The 20653-nt window shown below is 33.1% G+C and overlaps 1 protein-coding gene across 1 annotated transcript in view; it reads right to left on the reverse strand.

Moving 5' to 3' along the window:
* Window positions 1-20653, reverse strand: part of erbb4b (erb-b2 receptor tyrosine kinase 4b) — an 885828-nt gene that overhangs the window by 243870 nt on the left and 621305 nt on the right. The window contains exon 6 of the mRNA XM_030124408.1: window positions 4420-4538. Within this exon, the coding sequence (XP_029980268.1) occupies window positions 4420-4538 (119 nt within the window). The remainder of the gene's footprint in view (window positions 1-4419; window positions 4539-20653) is intronic.

The following is a 20653-nucleotide window of genomic DNA, read 5'->3' on the forward strand; positions in this document are numbered from 1 at the left end:
ATGTAATAGTTTGCTACACTATGTTGCAGATAAACATTAATTATAGATGACATTTAGTCTATATAATGTATATTATTATGGACAGAGGCAGTAAATCCAGGTGTAGATTACTGCACAAAGTGAGAATTTGATTTTCCTTGGTCAGGATATGTACAGTCAGTCCATCTTAGATTTACAAGGCTGACAATTAATACTGAACAAACAAGAACTCAGACTACGAGCACATGGTCACATGATCGGGTCTGTCAAGATATGTCCTCGCAGATATTAAATCCTGCATTTTATTTGAACTTGAGTTTTATTAAGAAAAGCGTATGGTGTTTTAATTATAATGAAATACATATTGAATCATTTAAAAAAATTTATTAGTATTTTTTTAATGTTTGTTTTTATCAATTACTAGAAATTTCAGGCGACCCCAAGATTGAAAAACACTGTTAAGTGCATATACTGTATATTCCCTTCTTTCTTGAGTCTGTTTGATCATGCAAAATAAAATAGAATTAATATAGATAAAAAATGAATGATATTTAACCCTTTGATGCATGAATTATGAGAACCTTGGTCAAGATTTTTTTTTTTCTTTAGCCATGAAAAAAAAAACAACAATGAGATTTAATTATTTTTTTAATTAACCTATTTTTCATGGAGTTACAAAAATGTCCACTCATTTGGACACCATGTGTTTAATTTTTGAAGCAAAGAAACATGTTTTAAAATGCAATATCAGACAGTGATATACTGTGTGAAAACTATGAAAAAAAAGCATTTTTAAGATGCAGCTAATCAGATGTTTTCTCACCTTTTATCATACTCTAATACAGGGGTGTCAAACTCATTTTCATCTGGGGGCCACATTCAGCCCAATTTAATCTGAAGTGGGCCGGACCAGTAAAATAATAGCATGATAGCCAGTAAATAATGGCAACTCCAAATTATTTTAGTGCAAAAAAATACCATTCAATTATGCCAATATTTACATTTACAAACTATCCAAACAAAAAGGATGTGAATAACCTGAAAAAAATGAAATTTGTGAAGCAATATAAGGACAATTTTATCCATATTATGCCTCGATTTATCATTTGTTATACAGGGGTTGGACAAAATAATGGAAACACCTTCACCTCAAGATGATGATGCCCCAATCCATACAGCTAGAATTGTTAAAGAATGGCATGAGGAACATTCTAATGAAGTTGAGCATCTCGTATGGCCGGCACAGTCCCCAGACCTCAACATTATTGAGCATTTATGGTCAGTTTTAGAGATTCAAGTAAGACGTCGATTTCCACCGCCTTCATCTCTAAAAGAGTTGGAGGGTATTCTAACTGAAGAATGGCTTAAAATTCCTTTGGAAACAATCCACAAGTTGTATGAATCAATACCTCAGAGAATTGAGGCTGTAATTGCCGCAAAAGACGGACCTACACCATATTAAATTATATTTTGTTGATGTTTTAAGGTGTTTCCATTATTTTGTCCAACCCCTGTACATATGCATTACAGATCAGATCTACAAAGGCACAAAACATTTGATAACAGGCAGAATATTGTTAAAATTGCACTTAATTTTCTTTAGACATTTCGGGTTGTTCATATTTGTTCAGGCTATTCACATTTTATTGTTACAGGATAGTTTATTAATATAAACATTTTTATAATTTAATGTTTTTTGCACTAAATCAAAGAGAAAAAAATAGGTGTTGTCATTATTTATATGTTATTATGATATTATTTTTGAGTTCGATGCCCTAACTTACATTTAGCAAATTCATCCCGCAGGCCGGATTGGAACCTTTGGCGGGCTTGTTTTGGCCCCCAGACCGCATGTTTGACACCTGTGCTCTAATACCAATTCTTACTCACTTCATGGAGATAATATTAAAAAAAACACCTTTTTATTTAAGAAAACTGTTAATTACAGTCTTATAACAATTAGCAATTGATTTACACTCAGTCATGTTACTGCAGATCAGGTTTATCAAGAACATAAAGTTACAGTAATGGTCTGAATGTCAGTGTTTGGGATGGTGCATAAGCGCCCACTGTGTTGACTGATATGAAACTAAAACAAAAAAAAAACAAAAAACATGAGTACACAAGAAAACAGCTGGGGAATAGCTGTCCACTGTAGTGACCAGTATGCATGAAAGGGTTAATTGTGATTAATCAAAATTAATCCACCGTGACCCTGTGATTAATCTGGTTATAGATTTTAATCGTTTGACAGCACAAGTGAAAATAGAAAATCAAGACTTTGCTTTTCCTTTACTGGTAGATAAAGTGTCAATCATACAAAAAAAAAAAAAAAAAAAAAAGACAGACACCAAGAGGAGATATGCTTTTCTTGCTAAAAAAGAAAGTCGACTCGCTTGACTGATGTGATTAAAGAATAGAATCTAACACTAATATTTGAAAATGTCAAAGATAAACAATACAAACATGTTCTCCTGTTGTAGTTCAGTTCATATTTACTTCTTGATTTATCTATTCCTGCTTCATTAAAGACAAATTTAGTCCAAAGTCAAGCAGTGGAGCTCAATAAGCGATGGGCTCTGAATTATAAGTGTAGAGAGACAGGTTTAACATGCAGAAGGATAGAAATAAAACTAATAAACCACACCACAGCAAAGAGCCAGGATGGAGGGGCACGGAGCTGGTGAAGTCTGTATTTTACACTGACATTCATGTCATGTAGGAATGGCAATTATTGTAAATGCCATTTAATGTTTGTCATATGAATGGCATTTAAAAAAAAACAGACTGGAAGGAAAGAAATCCTTTTCCAAGAGAATGTTCAAAAGTCAGTTTTGAGTCATAAAGTACAGTACGATCTGGAAATGTTCCTTTTTGTGTGCAATGTAAGTCCGAACTTTGTATTTACTAAAATGTTTTAATTACAATGTACTTAAATGATTTCACTTTTATGACATTACTATAAAATGTTCAGTATATTCTACTAATTTGTAGACATAGTTGATAGTACGAAAAAGTTGAAGTTGATTGGATTTTAATCACTAAGTTTTAGTCATGACCACACCTTTTTATCTCCGCATTGCATTGTGGGTATTGTTCATGTTGTTGAAAATGTGTTATTTTTCTGTGCAGGGGTTCAGGGGGGTTGTGGTGTTAGTGTTAATTTGGATTTAATGTGTGCATGGCAATGTTTATTAGCCTTTTTGTGTTTGTTTTTGTATTTTTGTAGAGCTGCACTATGAGTGAGAGCCATAAGAAGAACAATAGCTTTCCTGTTCATCTAAGATTGTGTTAAAGTAACAAGAGTCATTATATTATGCCAAAATAAAAGGACTTTTTGCGCTGGCAAACTGCATTGATCAAACTTCCTCCTTCACTTACATCCACGCTACAATAAATTAAGTAGAATAATTATAAAAAGCCATTTATAATGCAAAAGATTTGAATTTAAATCAACTTGGAATTGAGCCCAATGAACTGATGATACTGAATGAATGAATGAAATCTTTATTTCGAACATGTAGACAGTGAAAGCAAAACAAAAATCAACCAACAAAATATAAGTACTAATACATAAATGATTGATAAGCAAAGAAACAACAAAATAAATACATAACTATTAATAGTAAATAATAATAATAATGATAATAATAATAATAATAATAATAATAATAATAATAATAATAAAACAAATGAAATGAAATTATACATGCTCGAAAAGGAGTAGGAAGAAGTAAAAACTTATGTTCTCCTACCCCCAGTTTCTATTCCTTCTGATATTTATATAGCAATTATTATTTTGTATGATAATAATAATAATAATAATAATAATAATAATAATAATAATAATAATAATAATAGTATAACAATATCTATATTTACCTATGTACACTAATATAATACCCATTTACAACTTTTCCTACCAGATATTATACCAGATATTAATAAATACTAAAAAGAACAAAAACAAAACAAACAAAAACCCTCAAACTAAAACACATATACGTACATAATATAAATACATATAATATTCTATATTGTCCTATATAGTAATAATATATTAATATATCCATATTTAAACTAGATATTATCAGCACTTATGTGGCAAAGCCCCACTATGAAAATTAAGAAAATTATTAAGTCTAATGATTATACAAAGCAATTGACACTGCAACAAATTTTAAGTTAAATTAACTTGGCGTTTAGTGTGTTGTACTTAAAATAGTAATTCCATTCAACTCAAGCATTTAAGTTTATTACACTCAAGTTTTCATTACTCATTACTTACATTTTTTAAGGCAACGGGTTACCTGAGATTTTTTAAGTAAACTCAACTTATCCGGTCTTACAGGGTGTGAGTTCGAGGGAATGGCATGATTGGTTGTGTATATTTTTCCTGTCACAAAGTAAATGTGTGTGTGTTTGCTGGCGTCCACTTACAAAGCAGTCAGTGTCCTTTGGGCCAAAGCAGCCACCTGCACACTCACGGTGGCAGCAGTCACTAACATAGGGGCCAAAGCAACGGCCGTCACACTGCTCGGCACACACCGTCTTTGTTACTGTGGAGGGACAAATGTGGACAAAAAAAAAAGAGTGAGACAAAGATTAGATAGAAATACAGACAGAAACAATACAAATCAACAGTAACTTCAAAATACTGTAAACCAGGGGTCTCAAACATGCGGCCCAGAGGCCAAATGTGGCCCGCCAAAGGTTCAAATCCGGCCCGTGGGATGAATTTGCAAAGTGTAAAAATTCCACAGTTAAGGCTAACAAACTCATTTTAGTTCAGGTTCCACATACAGACCAATATGATCTACAGTAAAATAATAATAACAAAATAACAAAAAATAATGACTCCATATTTTCTTCTCGGTTTGATGTGAAAAATCATTTATGTACCAGTACTTATATTTTGTTGGTTGATTTTTGTTTTTTGGTTTTTTTTTACTGTCTACACGTTCAAAATAAAGATTTCATTCATTCATTCATTCATTCATACAAAAAAAACAACAATATAACATTATGGCGATAAATAATGACAACTTCAAATTTTTGTTGTTGTTTTAGAGCAAAAAATAACATTAAATTATGGAAATATTTACATTTACAAACTATCCTGTAACAATTAAATGTGAATAACCTGAACAAATATGAACAACCTGAAATGTCTAAAGAAAATTAAGCACAGTTTTAACAAATTTCTGCCTGTTGCTAAGCGTTTAGTGTCTTTGTAGATCCGATCCATAATGCACATGTAGAAATGATAAGTTGAGGCAGAATATTGTTAAAATTGTGCTTATTTTTCTTATGAAATTTCAATTTTTTCAGGTTATTCACATCTTTTTTGTTTGAATAGTTTATAAAAGTAAGTATTTTCATAATTTAATGGTTTTTTTTGCACTAAAGCAAAGACAAATATTTAGAGTTGTCATTATTTATAGGTTAGGATGCTATTATTTTACTGGTCCGGCCCACTGGAGATCAAACCAGGCTGAATGTGGACCCTGAAAAAAACATGAGTTTGAGACCCCTGCTGTAAACTATTTATACAGTCATATTCACTGCAGATCTACTGCTGCAGAGCCATAAATGTGTCATTTTTCTAACAGTATGAAAAAGAAGTTTATATCAGTACACATATTTAAAATGTAAATCAACGGAACAACGATAAAAATGACTCATAAATGTTTCTATGTGTCCGTGAACTTACAACACTAAATAAATTACTGGTATTAAGTTACAAATCTCACATTCTTCGACACTGGAAAAAATCCAAGTGTATTTTTCTCATTTCTCGACAAAATATCTCATCACACTTAAAATAAGACATAATCACCTGAAGAGTAACTTTTCAGTGAGATATAAGAACTTATTTTTAGACAGATCTTGAAAATCTTATTTCAAGAAATCTCACCGAGATAATTTTCACTTGTTCCATTGGCAGATTTTTTTGCTTAATTCAAGATTTTTTTTTTTTTTGGTTAATTTGAGTAATTTGAGAATTTTTTTTTTTTTTGCTTGAGTCAAGTTTTTTTTTTTTTTTTTTGGGGGGGGGGGGGGTTAATTTGTGATTTTTTTTTTTTTTTTTTGCTTCATTCAAGATTTTCTTTGTATTTTTTGCTAAATTCAAGTTTTCTTTTTCTTTTTTTTGATTGATTCAAGATTTTTTTTGTTAATTCGATTTTTTTTTTCTTTTACTTAATTCAAGATTTTTTTTTGCTTGATTCAAGAATTTTTTTTGAGTTAATTTTAGATTTTTTTTTAGTTTGAGTCAAGATTTGTTTTGCTTAATTCCAGATTTTTTTTTGCCTAATTCATTTTTTTTTTTTTTGCTTAATTCCAGATTTTTTTTTTTTTTTGCTTAATTCGAGTTTTTTTGTTGTTTTTTTTTTTTGCTTGATTCAAGATTTTTTTTTGCTTAATTCAAGTTTTTTTTTTTTTTTTTTTTTTTTTTACTTAATTAAAGATTGTTTGCTTAATTAAGGATTTTTTTTGTGCTTAACCCAAGTCTTTTTTTTTTTTTTTTTTGCTTAATTCAAGATTTTTTTTTATTTTCTATTTTTTTTTGGCTTAATTCAAGCAAAAAATCTGCCAATGGAACAAGTGAAAATTATCTTGGTAACATTTCTTGAAAAGTGCCAGGTACCAAAATGAACCCAGTTTCATAGAAGCACCCAAATATACTCCATTCATTTTGAGAATAGTATTTTTTTTTTTCCCCAACTGGGTGATCCTCCTTCAATTGCACTGCCAGTTCTTCGGACATCATATTGAGAATTCCAGTGAACATCTATTAAATGCAAACTCAACATCTGGAATCAACTGCAGACCTTTTATCTGCTTCATCTGTCATAGAATAATCACAGAAAAAGGGACACATCTGGAAATAAATTACTTTTGACCCTCTAAAGATGGACAGACTCTGTTTAAAGTGGTTGTAATTCCTAAATGGTTAATGCAATATTTCTGTTTAACCTCTAAAATTAAAGTCCACATCTTGATTGGTTCATTTCTGATCCGCTGTGGTGGTGGTTTACAGAAAAATGTATGTCACTGTCCAAATATATACGGACCTGACGTATGTGTGTGCGTGCAGACCACAGCATCTCTGTGATCTACCACCGCAGCTGATAACAAAGGTAATTGTCGCATTTGTTATCTGACTCTGCCTTATTCTCGTTATTCTGCGGTAAACGTACGTCCACCCTTTTTCTACACAGGCCTATCTCGGTCAACTGGGCTGCCGTACGCCTACATACCCCGCTTCTTGACAGCCATATGTAAATGTACACATTCGTCTGCCATTTCACAGATAAAGACAGTTGGATGGACAGGTATTGGAAATGTCATACAGGGGAAAAAACCAAACAATGTTAGGAAACAGAAAAAAAGCAGGGAATAGATAAAGTTGCGGAACAAGAGCTAATATCGCCCAACTAGGCTTGGCAGGGGCTTGGGTGTATAGAAAACAAAGGGAGCATTAGTCATTAACCCTTTCATGCATAGAGGTCACTACAGTGGACAGCTATTCTCCAGCTGTTCTCTTGTATATTCATGTTTTATTGTTTTAGTTCCACATCAGCCAACACAGTGGACACTTATGCATCATCCCATACAGTGCATTTCATACCGTTACTGTAACTATGCTGTCTTTTTTTTCCCATTTACTTACAATAAAAGAAATTTCAAATGTCTGTAGCAGCAAAACTATTGGTTGAATTCATACCAAATATGGTTTGTAGATTGCCAGTGATCCAGAATAAATGTCGTTACATTTTGAGGAAAATAGGTCAAAGTTAAAATTTTTTATGATTTTTTTTTTTCTAATCTTTTTTTCCCATTTACTTACAATAAAAGAAATTTCAAATGTCTGTAGCAGCAAAACTATTGGTTGAATTCATACCAAATATGGTTTGTAGATTGCCAGTGATCCAGAATAAATGTCATTACATTTTGAGGAAAATAGGTCAAAGTTAAAATTTTTTATGATTTTTTTTTTTCTAATCTTTTTTTCCCCATTTACTTACAATAAAAGAAATTTCAAATGTCTGTAGCAGCAACACTATTGCTTTAATTCATACCATATTTGGTTTGTAGATTGCCAGTGATCCAGAATAAATATTATTACATTTTGGGAAAAGTAGGTCAAAATTAAAATTTTTTAATGATTTTTTTTTACATCTTTCTTTCCCATTTACTTATAATGAAGTAAATTTTAAATGTCTGTAGCAGCAAAAAATTATATTCAACCTGAAGAAACTTTTCCTACACTTATTTTTAATTTGAATACATTGTTGTATTTTCCAAAATTCAAGGTCAAAACTTGAATTTTCAGTTTCTGATTTTATTGTTTCATGTACAAAACATTTGGCCCCTGAATGGCTCCATACAAGGACCCCTGCCCCAAAATGAAGTCAGTGTGGACGTGTGTTTAAGATGCAATACCTCTGATGGCCACTGGGGTTGGTTTCAAAAAGAAGATTCCCTTGTAGAAACACACTAGATTTCTCTCTTTTTCCTTAAAAACCCATCCTGGTCTAATCTGTATCATTTGGACTCTTTAATATGTGATCTACTGCTGTATCTTTAATTTTCTTTTTCTCTGTTAATCAGATTTCAGGTCAAATAGAGGGCGTCAGTGTCTCCTGTGTTGGGTTTTGATTGACAGCTCTATACAGCTTGCTCGCCTGCTGAGTCGGACTTTAATTTTTTCAGTTCATTTAATTAAAATGCTTTTTTTTCCTGACAGACAGCTTGACTGTAGTTGAGGTTAATAGGTTCCAGTGATGAGATTGCATAATTACTTTGTTAGGTAATACCATGAGTCAGTAAGCTAGCATCTTGACCCCTGGTTTTGCTCTTTTTATCTGAACATGGTCACTTTTGGCTCTAAAAAATCCAACATAGTGAGGCTATATCACTAAATAATGACTTCAACACAGAAGTTCAGAAACTGATGGAAGATGTCATGGTTCCTCTGTCCCTTTACTATGTACAGTATGCAGCTTTGGAAAAGAATTCAGAGACCATTGTAATTTTCTGTGAAATCAGCCTTTCTGCATGTATGACAGTCATTCCATTCCTGTGCCTGTTGAATTCCTACACAAACACACCTTATTCTACTGAATAAATGCCTGATCCATGTCTTACAGAAGAAGGAGAAGTAGAAAAACCACTACTGTGGCCATCACTGTCTTCTTATAATAGATAAAAACAGTGCTATTAGTACTGTAAAAGTAACTGGAATCCAAAAACAAGTGTTCAGAGAACGCAAACCTCCGCCAAGCACCCGGAACGGTGTGCATGTGTGGATCGACTATTTCTTTTTAACCCTTTCATGCATGAATTATTAGAACCTTTGTCGAGATCTTTTCTTGAGTGTTTTTATTCCTCATTAGGCATGAAAAAACAATGCAGTTGAGTTTTTTTTTCATGGATTGACAAAAATGTTCGTTCGGCTACATCATGCATTTTATTCTTGAAGCACAGAAACATGTATTTAAAACCCAATACCAGAAAGTGATATGAAAACAATGAAATAAAAACATTTTTAATGCTGCTAATCTGATGTTTTCTCACATTTTAACATACTCTAATACTAGTTAGGACTCACTTGATTGATTTGATTGACTGATGTATTTATTTCGAATGTGAATATCAAAACAGGAAAATAAAACGCTTAAACATAAGACATATAATGCATATTTGAAAAGGAGTGAGAATACGCCTAACTTATAAAATTCCACCCCTTCTCCTTAAATAGTTAATAACAGTAATAATCTTCCTAGTTCATGGAGATAATATGCAAAAAAAAAAAAAAAAAAAAAAAAATCTGCTAATTACAGTCTAACAATTAACTACTGATTTCCACTCAAACATATTACTGCAGATCAGGTTTATCAAGAACAGGAAAGTTACAGTAATGGTATGAACTGCAGTGTATTGGAAGGTGCATAAGTGTCCACTGTGTCGGCTGATTATGCAACTAAAACAACAAAAACCTGTGAACACACAAGAAAACAGCTGTAGAATAACTGTCCACTGGAGTGAACACTATGCATGAAAGGGTTAAATTAAACACTTTCACGGTGGTTCCATACAGCAGAAAAATTGCGGTCAAACATGGTAATAAATTTTCATAGGTTTAAAATTTTTATTGTTATAGTTTGATTGAATTAAAAGATTTGAACTATAGGTCTTCAGTACAGGGGGTCTGTAGTTTGTTTTTAATTACTGATTTATTTATAATAAAAAATGTGTTGTAAATGAGATTTTCAATGTTAAACTGAAATGTCCACAGAGTCCACATTCCACAGTGGATGTGGACAATTTTGTGCCACATATAAGATCTTGTTATAAGCTACGGGTGGATCAAATTGGAGGCTAATCGGAGTAGTTTTGAATTTTTTATGAATTTTTGAAAATTGCTGAATGATGAGAGATAGGAAAATTTGAGATCTTGTGACCTTGCTGTGACCTTGAACTTTGGCCTACTTGGCCCAAAATTTAATGGGTTGGTCCCAGGGCCTAGGCCTATCTGTGGGTAAAATTAGGTAAAGATGGTTGGAATAGTTTTCCCGTAAAGTTGCTAACAAACAAACAAACAAACAAACAAACAAACAAACAAACAAACAAACAAACAAACAAACAAACAAACAAACACACAAAGCAAAATGATCACAACATCTCCTGATGGAGGTAATAACTATTGAAAACTACTGGACTTCTGCTCTTACAATGTTTCCAAACTCTGAGGACTGTTTTTTTTATCAGGTCAATGCTCCTGCCCTCAGCTATAGTCCATAAAGGTGTGGATGACGGACCACCAGCTGAAGACCCTGTCATGTCCAGCCCAATCAGCAGACCCGAACCCACTTTGAAAACTTCTGGAGGAACATGGATGGTCACACGCCATGGAACATTGCTGAGCTTCTTGAATTTCTATGCCTGGAGCTGCGTAAAGTCATCCAACAGCAGTGGTGGAGAACCACGACACGTGAAAACCAGGGTTATTCCACCAAATACTGATGTCTGAGCTTTTACCAAGTTACAACATGAGTATTGTGTTGTTTAGAAATGAATATGAACTGGTTTTCTTTGCATTATTTGAGGTCTGAAAAAACGGCATTTTTTTGTTATTTTGACCTTGTGTCGTGTTCTGCAAACACATGCTCTAAATAACAATATTTTTATTTGGAATTTGGGAGAAATGTTGTCTGTAGTATAGAGAATAAAACACATACTAAGAAATGGTCAAATCAGACAAAGTGATAATTTGGCAGTGGTTTCTTCAAACCCCATTTACAAACCCCCAGTAACTCTAAAAAACAAACCAAAAAAAATTGTGAATACATGAGGCTGTAATTTTGTGTAGTGTTTACTAGGGCTAATAATATTATTTTCTGAAAGTATGAAGCAAATCGAAGATGGCCTTCGGTGATTTCACATGGACTGACCTTAAAGTTTTTCCAAGTCTAACTCTTTTCTCTGGGGTGTACAAATTTACTGCACAGCCTTTTAGTTACATTTTCTATTAACTTCCAAAAGTCTATCCTTTTTCCACATTTAATTTTTAATCAGTTTCATTTGGTTCATAAAATCAAACAGCCCTAATATGGGATTTCCTGCTTCATCAAGTGGATAAAATTTTACATTTTTTACCATTTAATGACACATTTTTAGTATTTCTATTAAAAGCCAAAATGAAAATAGTTTGACGATTTAACACTTATATTCAAACTGCTGTAAAAAGTCAAAAGTAAATCAGCTACAGTCCTTGTGGCTAATCTTGAAATACAAAATATGCCGCAGTACTTTTTTTTCTGTGATCCAAATAACAGCGTATAATATTAGAACTGCTGGAGTTCTGCTTGTGTATTTGTCTATGAGTGCATTCACACAGTGATTTTATATGTGTGGTGTTTCCCTTTGGGCACCGCAGTGATGAGATACTATCATAGTGATGGATACAACCAGCTGACACACATGCAAATACACACACACACATACACACTTCACCAAATTTCTGCCTAACGTACCATCAGTGGCATTCCATTAAACATGGCTGGAATCAAATGAAACGGGCCGCTTCATTCAAAAGACACTTTGTCAAATGACCTTGCTGGGAGAGCAATGCAATACTGTTGATGAATTTGGTTTTAAACTTCCACTTTAAGAGAAAAAGTGTTGAAATAAATAAATAAATAAATAAAAAACAATGTGGTGACGAAAACTACAAAGGGAATCCATCTCATAAAATATGCCTAGAAGCTTCCATTTGAACAGGGTGCGGACAGGGACATCAGTCACAGGAAGTGCTGCCGCTCACTCCCCGTCTACGTGAGCGAAAATGTGCTTTTTTTTTTTTTTTTTTTTTTACACGTGGTTTTGGAAATGAACTTGATAAATAAAAAAAAGGGAGGTGTTTAGATGCAGAACGGTGAATGGTTTTTTAGTTAAATTTGTCTTTGAATCTGTGCATGTGCAGGAATGTACTGAACTAATGCTGAGTTTGAGGAAAATAAGTGTAGATAAGATGCAACTGTGCTCTGCAAAAGTTGAATTCTGAACATTTATGACTTCATGACGCACATCATTCAGTAGTTTTAACCCTGTAAAGCCTGAATCATTAAATCATTCACAGAAAATTCCAGTTCTTTGAAACTAGAGCCTTTATTAGTCCTTCTGAACAACCCCCCATTTTTCTTTTTTCTTTTTTTGAAATATCAACTTCCATGTATGACTTTTAATTTTGTATCATATTTGATACATCAGGTCTCAGTGCTCAAATATTATTATTTCTGAACAAACAAAAACATAATATCACACAAACATGTCAAAAAAATTTGTCATTCCTTTTCAAAATTGGCAAAGTTCTGCCTCCTTCCTCATTAATTTAATCTTGTAGTGTCACTGGAAAGGCCTCTGGTGAACAAATTCCTCCCCCCTGGTGGATTATCTGTGTACTGCATGTATCTAATTGTATACATCAGGTTTTTCAAGGAAAAAAAAATATCACAGTGATCATGTGGATGTCTTATGATTTGTATCAGACAGCTATTGTTTGGTGAAGGAGTATGATTGTATTGTACTTATTTTGTTTGTTTATTTTAATTACATTGGGCTGTTGTATATGTCCTGTTTGTGTGTGTGTGGGCGTGAATGGTGTAAGATTAATGTAAAATAATTAAAATTGTAATGTAATGTAGAGGAAGACCCCAGGAAGAATAGCAACTGAATTATCAGTTGCTAATGGGGATCTTAATAAATGAAATGAAATGAAATGTGGAGGGCTTTAAAACTCATATATAAAGTACGATATGTTTGGCATTACAGGGTTAAAGGGGTCATATTTTGCTAAACCCACTTGTATTAATCAAAGTAATATCTTTTTGAACCATAAACATAACATTAACAACATTTTCATAGTGACAGAAGTTGTAATCTGGCTGGTGTTGCATAAATAAGTTCTTTTAAAAGAGTGATATTTTGCTTTTTTAAAGGGGTCATATTTTGCTAAACCCACTTTTATTAGACTTTGGTTCATTTATTTGTGTATTTGGACCCTAATAGTTCATAAAGTTTGAATTTGAACCCTCCAGGTGCTGCAAAGCTATATTTATATTATTAATTTTGGCAAAAATCAAGTGGATTTCTACAACCCATTTTAATTCCTTCTTAATTTGTTATGTCTGTAACTACTAATAGTTACGTCATGACATTTGCACATATAAGGTCAAAACTTCTGACGAACATTTTTCCGAGTACGACATAATTGTTTGTCAGCAGCAGCGGTTGTAGTAAAAACTGAAAATATGTCCAAAATTCGAGCCAGTTACCTAAAATATTCAGTTGTTGGTTGAACGGGACAGAGCAGCACAGCCAACAACCTGGAGGGGGCGGGGCATTAAGTGGCTCATTTGCATTTAAAGGGCCAGCGCTCAAAACGACCTTTCTGGTGTCATTACTCAGAAATAGGGTTGAAGATGAACCTGTGGAGTTGAATTAATGAAGAATTCAGACCCAAGCATACCATAGCAAAATATCACTTCTTTAAGTCTTCTTGATTAGATTAAATATACAGTATATATGCATGTATGTAATGCACTGTATATTCTACAATATACTGTAAATATGCATGTAGTCTTTAATGGACATATTTGACCGCATACTACTGTTTATCTTTATTGTGCTTTTTGTAACCAGATTCATTGCAGTGATTGTCCGTTCCATTCCATCATGTCAATCAAAACATCTCAATAAAGTCACTGTCGTTCTTCATCTTGTCTTTTACTTGTACATCCATAAGTAACTACTATAAGACAGTCTTTTTATACCCTCTGTTTCAATTCAGTTCTATTGTATTTATACAAATGTGAGATGTGTCTCAAAGAGCTTCAGAGTCTATATAATAAAAAGAAAAAAAAACAAAACAACAACACAGCATTCACAAAACACTTCCGTCTTATCTTTTCTGCACAAGAGTTTAATGCAAATAAGTGACTCAGACAAATGCTTTTCATAAATGTTGGGTATACAACATCTTTATTCAATAAGTAACTTCAGTAAGAGCTAAGGATCTTTTATTTACGGGGTTAAGGAGTTGAATGCTGTCATTCAGACTGTGAAAGTGTGAGATAAATTTAACATAAGTCGCACCATGCAGTTAGTGTCTTAATTACTATTATGATGGACTTTTCACTGCTCATCATTCAACAAGTGCAGCTTTTATTAATTATAGGGCACTAAGGAGACACCGTCAGGCTAACGGTATTCACGTTCTGTTGCTGTGAGTCATAAAAATGGCAACACAGCAACACCCAACATGCTATATCTGAACAACAGATTACTGACAGACCCGGCTTTCATTATGAAATAACACCTAGAGTTAAAATTTTGTCTGGTTCAAAAGTTATGAATCAAAAAGTAGTGGGCTGTCCATCCGTGATGCCCTTGACCTCGCCCTTAAGGTAATATAAAACTATATTATTACATTTATTGTTGTTTTGTAGCTCAACCCTGTTTGAAATGAAAAGAGTTCAATGTGTCCCAATACTTTTGTCCATATAGTGTATTTACATCATAATAAATACATAACACCATGTTTTATATATGCTATAATCAACATTTTACTTATTTTTGACATTTTTATGGTTTACTTTTTTTTTTCTTTTTTTTGTAGCTCAACCCTGTTTGAAATGAGTTCAATGTGTCCCAATACTTTTGTCCATATAGAGTATTTACATCACAATAAGTACATAGCATCATGTTTTATATATGCTTTAATCAACACTTTGCTTATTTTTGACACTTTTATGGTTTACTTTTTTTTTTTGTAGCTCAGCCCTGTTTGAAATGAGTTCAATGTGTCCCAATACTTTTGTCCACATAGTGTATTTACATCACAATAAGTACACGACATAACCATGTTTTATATATGCTTTAATAAACTCTTGACTTATTTTTGACATTTTTATAGTTTACTTTTCTTTTTTTTTTTTTTTCGGTAGCTCAACCCTGTTTGAAATGACTTCAATGTGTCCCAATACTTTTGTCCATACAGTGTATTTACATGACAGTAAGTGAACACCATGCTTTATACATGTTTTATAAATTACTTTAATTAACATTTTGCTTATTTTTGACAGTTTTTTTTTTTTTTTTTTTTTTTGGTAGCTCAACCCTGTTTGAAATGAGTTTAATGTGTCCCAATACTTTTGTCCACATAGTGTATTTACATCACAATAAGTACACAACACCATGTTTTAAATGTGCTATAATCAACACTTTGCTTATTTTTGACATTTTTATGGTTCACTTTGTTATTATTATTTTTTTTTTTGGTAGCTCAACCCTGTTTGAAATGAGTTTAATGTGTCCCAATACTTTTGTCCATACAGTGTATTAACATGACAATAAGTAAACACCATGCTTTATAAATTGCTTTAATCAACACCTAGCTTATTTTTGACACTTTTATGGTTTACTTTTTTTTGTACCTCAACCCATTTTGAAATGAAGTGAGTTCTATGGGTCCCAATACTTTTGTCCATATAGTGTATTTACATGACAATAAGTGAACATCATGCTGTATACATGCTTTATAAATTACTTTAATTAACACTTTGCTTATTTCTGACATTTTTATGGTTACTTTTTTTTTTTTTGTTGTTGTTCTACCCTGTTTGAAATGAGTTCAATGTGTCCCAATACTTTTGTCCATATAGTGTATTTACATCACAATAAGTAAACACCATGCTGTATACATGCTTTAAAAATCACTTTAATCAACAGTTTGCTTATTTTATTGTTATTATTATTATTATTATTATTATTATTATTATTATTATTTTTTTTTTTTTTATTTTTTATTTTTTTACATTTTTATAGTTTACTGATGGTAATAGTAAAGATCCTTGGACATGATGATGATGATTATTATTACAATCAGCATATGTTTCTAGCTTTGACCCTGCTTTTACATTCTGCTCTATGAAACCCAGCATTAATGCATCTGTTAAAAACACCTTCACATAACTGACTTTTACTGGTAAGTTGTCGGTGATTTATCTTTGCAGCCAAATTTTGTTTTTCCAAATGTACGTAGTTTTTACCAGCAAACTAACATCTCTCAATTCCACACAACTTGACTTGTGTTGGCAGGATCTTGCAAAGTACTTTACTCACATGATGGTGTAAAAAATAACATTAATGACGCTTGTTCCATTTGCAGTAGGTATGCTAGCGTCTGAACGAGGGCTCTATATTTGGCTCTCGCTCTGCACTTCTGCAAAGCATCTCCTTGTTCATACATTCGAGCATTTTTATTTTTCTTGGAACTCTAGCACTAAGGCTTATTGGAATAATTCCGGTCCATGGAAAATCAGCAAATTTATGGTGTTTTGCATGAAAATACATTTAAGTTGGTAATTAATTATTTCAGTTAACCCTATAACGCCAAACATACCAGCACCTGAAGGGTTCAAATTCAGACTTTATGAACTATTAGGGTCCAAATACATAAATAAATTAACCAAAGACTAATGAAAGTGGGTTTAGCAAAATATGACCCCTTCAACCCTATAACGCCAAATGTGTCATATTTGATACATGAGTTTTGAAGTCCTATACATGATCAGTGTGATATTTTTTTCTTGAAAAACCTGATGTATACAATTAGATACATGCAATACACAGATAATCCACCGGGGGGAGGAATTTGTTCACCAGATGCCTTTCCTGTGACATTACAAGATTAAATTAATGAGGAAGGAGGCAGAACTTTACCAGTTTTGAAAAGGAATTACCAATTTGTTAGACACGTTTGTGTAATATTACATTATTATTTGTTCAAAAATAATAATATTTGCGCACTGAGACCCGATGTATCAAATAAGATACAAAATTGAAACTCATTGGAACTGGAATTTTTCTTTCAATGATTTAATGGCTTAGGCTTTACAGGGTTAAAGACTAAACAGGTATATAATAATCTAATTTAGACTATTTTGACGTTTAGATTAGATATCCTAGATCATGGTTCAGCAAACTTTTTTATCTAAAGAGCCATTTTAGGACAGAAACAGAAAAACAAAACTGTCTGGAGCCAAAAGATATCCTTACATATTTTACCTCAAAGTGGTGACTGTTTAAGAAGCTCTTTGGGATTCTTTTGTATGGTACACATCGAGAATAAATCAACATTTTGGTGCATTTACAGAAATACAAAGAAATTACAGAAGTACACTAAACACAATGGTGACATTTGTTATTATTGTGGCCTGATATGTGAAGGCTTACTTTCGAAAAAAGAATACAGATGAATGCCTTGACTGTCAAAATAAATTTACCAAAATGCCAATTTTGAAAAGGAATTACCAATTTGTTAGACATGTTTGTGTTATATTATGTTTTTGTTTATTCAAAAATAATATTTGAGCATTGAGACCCGATGTATCAAATATAACACCAAATGTATCATATTTGATACATGAGTTTTGAAGCCCTCTACACGATCACTGTGATGTTTTTTTCTTGAAAAACCTGATGTATATAATTAGATACATGTAATACACAGATAATCCACCAGGGGGAGGAATTTGTTCACTAGAGGCCTTTCCAGTGACACTACAAGATTAAATTAATGAGGAAGGAGGCAGAAGTTTGCCAATTCTGAAAAGGAATTACCAATTTGTTAGACATGTTTGTGCTATATTATGTTTTTGTTCGTTCAAAAATAATAATATTTGAGCATTGAGACCCGATGTATCAAATATGATACAAAATTGAAACTCATACATGGAACTTGATATTTGAAAACAAAATTTTGGGGTTGTTCAGAAGGACCAATAAAGGCTCCAGTTTCAAAAGAACTGGAATTTTTGTCAATGATTTAATGGTTCAGGCTAAACATATATAATAATCCAATTTAGACCATTTTGCCATTTAGATTAGATATTCTAGATGATGGGTCGGTAACCATTTCTATCTAAAGAGTCATTTTAGGACAGAAATAGATAAAACAAAACTATATTGATATCAAACTATATCGAAATATTGATACAGTACTTTTTAATATCGACACAGTATTGTGAAATATCGCGATATATTGCAGAACCGATATTTTGTAACACCCTTTATAAAAATATAACTCAAAAGCACTTGTTTATTTCGAACTTCCATATATTTCTGAGCAGCAAATTAAAGATTATGATGAAACAGAAGCGGAAGGGTGAACCATGAATTGTGATACCCGCATATGTTTGACGACGGGGGGATAGCAGGATAACCGCTAAAAGGGAGGGAGAGCGACGGGGTCGAGGCTTATCTGGAGCTGGTCTGTGACATGTTGTTAACAGGTCCTGGTCAAACAGTTCATTCCTCATTATCTTAATGAGATCGCGACCGCAGAACAAACAAGATGAGACACGCTGGGGTTGGGAGGCATAGATGAAGTAGTCTGAGCACCGAGTGACGGAAAGAGAGGAGGAAATTGATGGTGAGCGTGGTGCAATCAAACTGGTGGATGGAAACAGACAAAAAAAAAAAAAAAAAAAAAGATAATATAATGGAGCGAGAATAAATGTGTGTGAGCGCTTTCCTGTTTGGATGCATTTTATTAGCGACAGTAGATTCAGTGTCTAGCATGCAGTATGTTGTGATATGCTCCAGAAAAGGCAAGCATGATCATATTACAGATCAAGCTGTTGTGTGTGTGTGTGTGTGTGTGAATTTATAGTGAAAGCAATGTGGTGTGTTAGAGACAGATGGAGGGTTGGTAAAACGTGGGTAATTTAAATAATCCTTAGGTTAGATGTCTGTAAAGACAAGGTGTTAGCATCTGTGACAGCAGACTGATAAATTGCAGCCAGAAGGACCATGACTCAACCATTTTTCATATTGGCTGCTTCAAGCCATTATAGTGTATAGGACTCAAGGTTATTATCGTTAACGAAAACTAACGAAATGATGAAAACTAGAATTGAAAAAACATTTTCGTTAACTGAAATAAAAACTCAAAAGAAAAAAAAAAACGATAACTGACTGAAACTGTATCGTGTGCTCACAAAACTAGCTAAAACGGATAAAACTATGGATAAAATTATGGATACAATTATGGATAAAATTCCCTTCGTTTTCGTCTTCATCAATGTCGGATTGATACGAAAGCGATTTATTTCGGTCCAGCAATTTTAGCTGCTGGCACCTCACGACACTTCACGGTCCGTCACTTGTCGTCACTTGTGGTTTAGAGTCGTCTTCTGGTCCCCACGGAGACTGAAGTTGGGAGAAAGCAGCAGAGTCCTGAACGGGATTTATTTGAATACGACGGAGAAGAAGAGAAAAGATATGAAAAAACTAAAACTAAACTAAAACTAAGCATTCGGAAAATAACGAAAACTAATAAAAACTAGCAAACCCGCTCTAAAAACGAATTAAAACCAACTGAATTAGAGAAAAAAGTCAAAACTAAATAAAACTAAACTAGAATGAAAAATCCAAAACTACTATAACCTTGATAGGACTGATATCCAAAATTATCAACAGCAGAGGGAAGTCAAGTACCAGAGCGCAGCCATGGCTAATAAATCTACCAACGAATGAAAGCACAGACTGTATCATTCACTGAATAAAGAGTGAAGCGTGTTTACTCATGTCTACACTATGGTCTCATCTTTTTTTTTTTTTCTTCTTTCGAACATAAAATCAGACATTTGGTCAAATTGTATTCTGTATTTCTGGAGAAAAGATCAGTGGAGGTGTATGGAACCTGGCTAGCATCCACTGTCTGTCAGCAGTATTTATATGCCTTATGACACTTCCGCATTGGATTAACTTTAGAGACATGGTTTTTACCTTTTGGCCATCCCTCATAAACAGATCATTTGCAATAGAAGAGGAAAAATAAAAGCTGGTCTCTGTCTGTCTGTCTGTCTGTCTATCATCAAAATGCTGGAATAAGGAATTGGCGTCAAAACTGATATGCGAACAGACAGCTCCAATATGTGTGTAAATACAGGCTAAAGTTGGCGATTTGAGGGCCAGGTCAGGGTTGGACGGTTGATGAAGGCATATTTTTGGGGTCAGCTGGCGCAAGATTGGCTGCCATAAAAGGTCGGTTGGGAGCGGATATTAAAAAAAGTGAGCCCTTGCATCCGTACTGGTCTGTGGT

Source organism: Sphaeramia orbicularis, chromosome 21, assembly GCF_902148855.1.
Source record: "Sphaeramia orbicularis chromosome 21, fSphaOr1.1, whole genome shotgun sequence".
Classification (NCBI taxonomy): Eukaryota; Metazoa; Chordata; class Actinopteri; order Kurtiformes; family Apogonidae; genus Sphaeramia; species Sphaeramia orbicularis.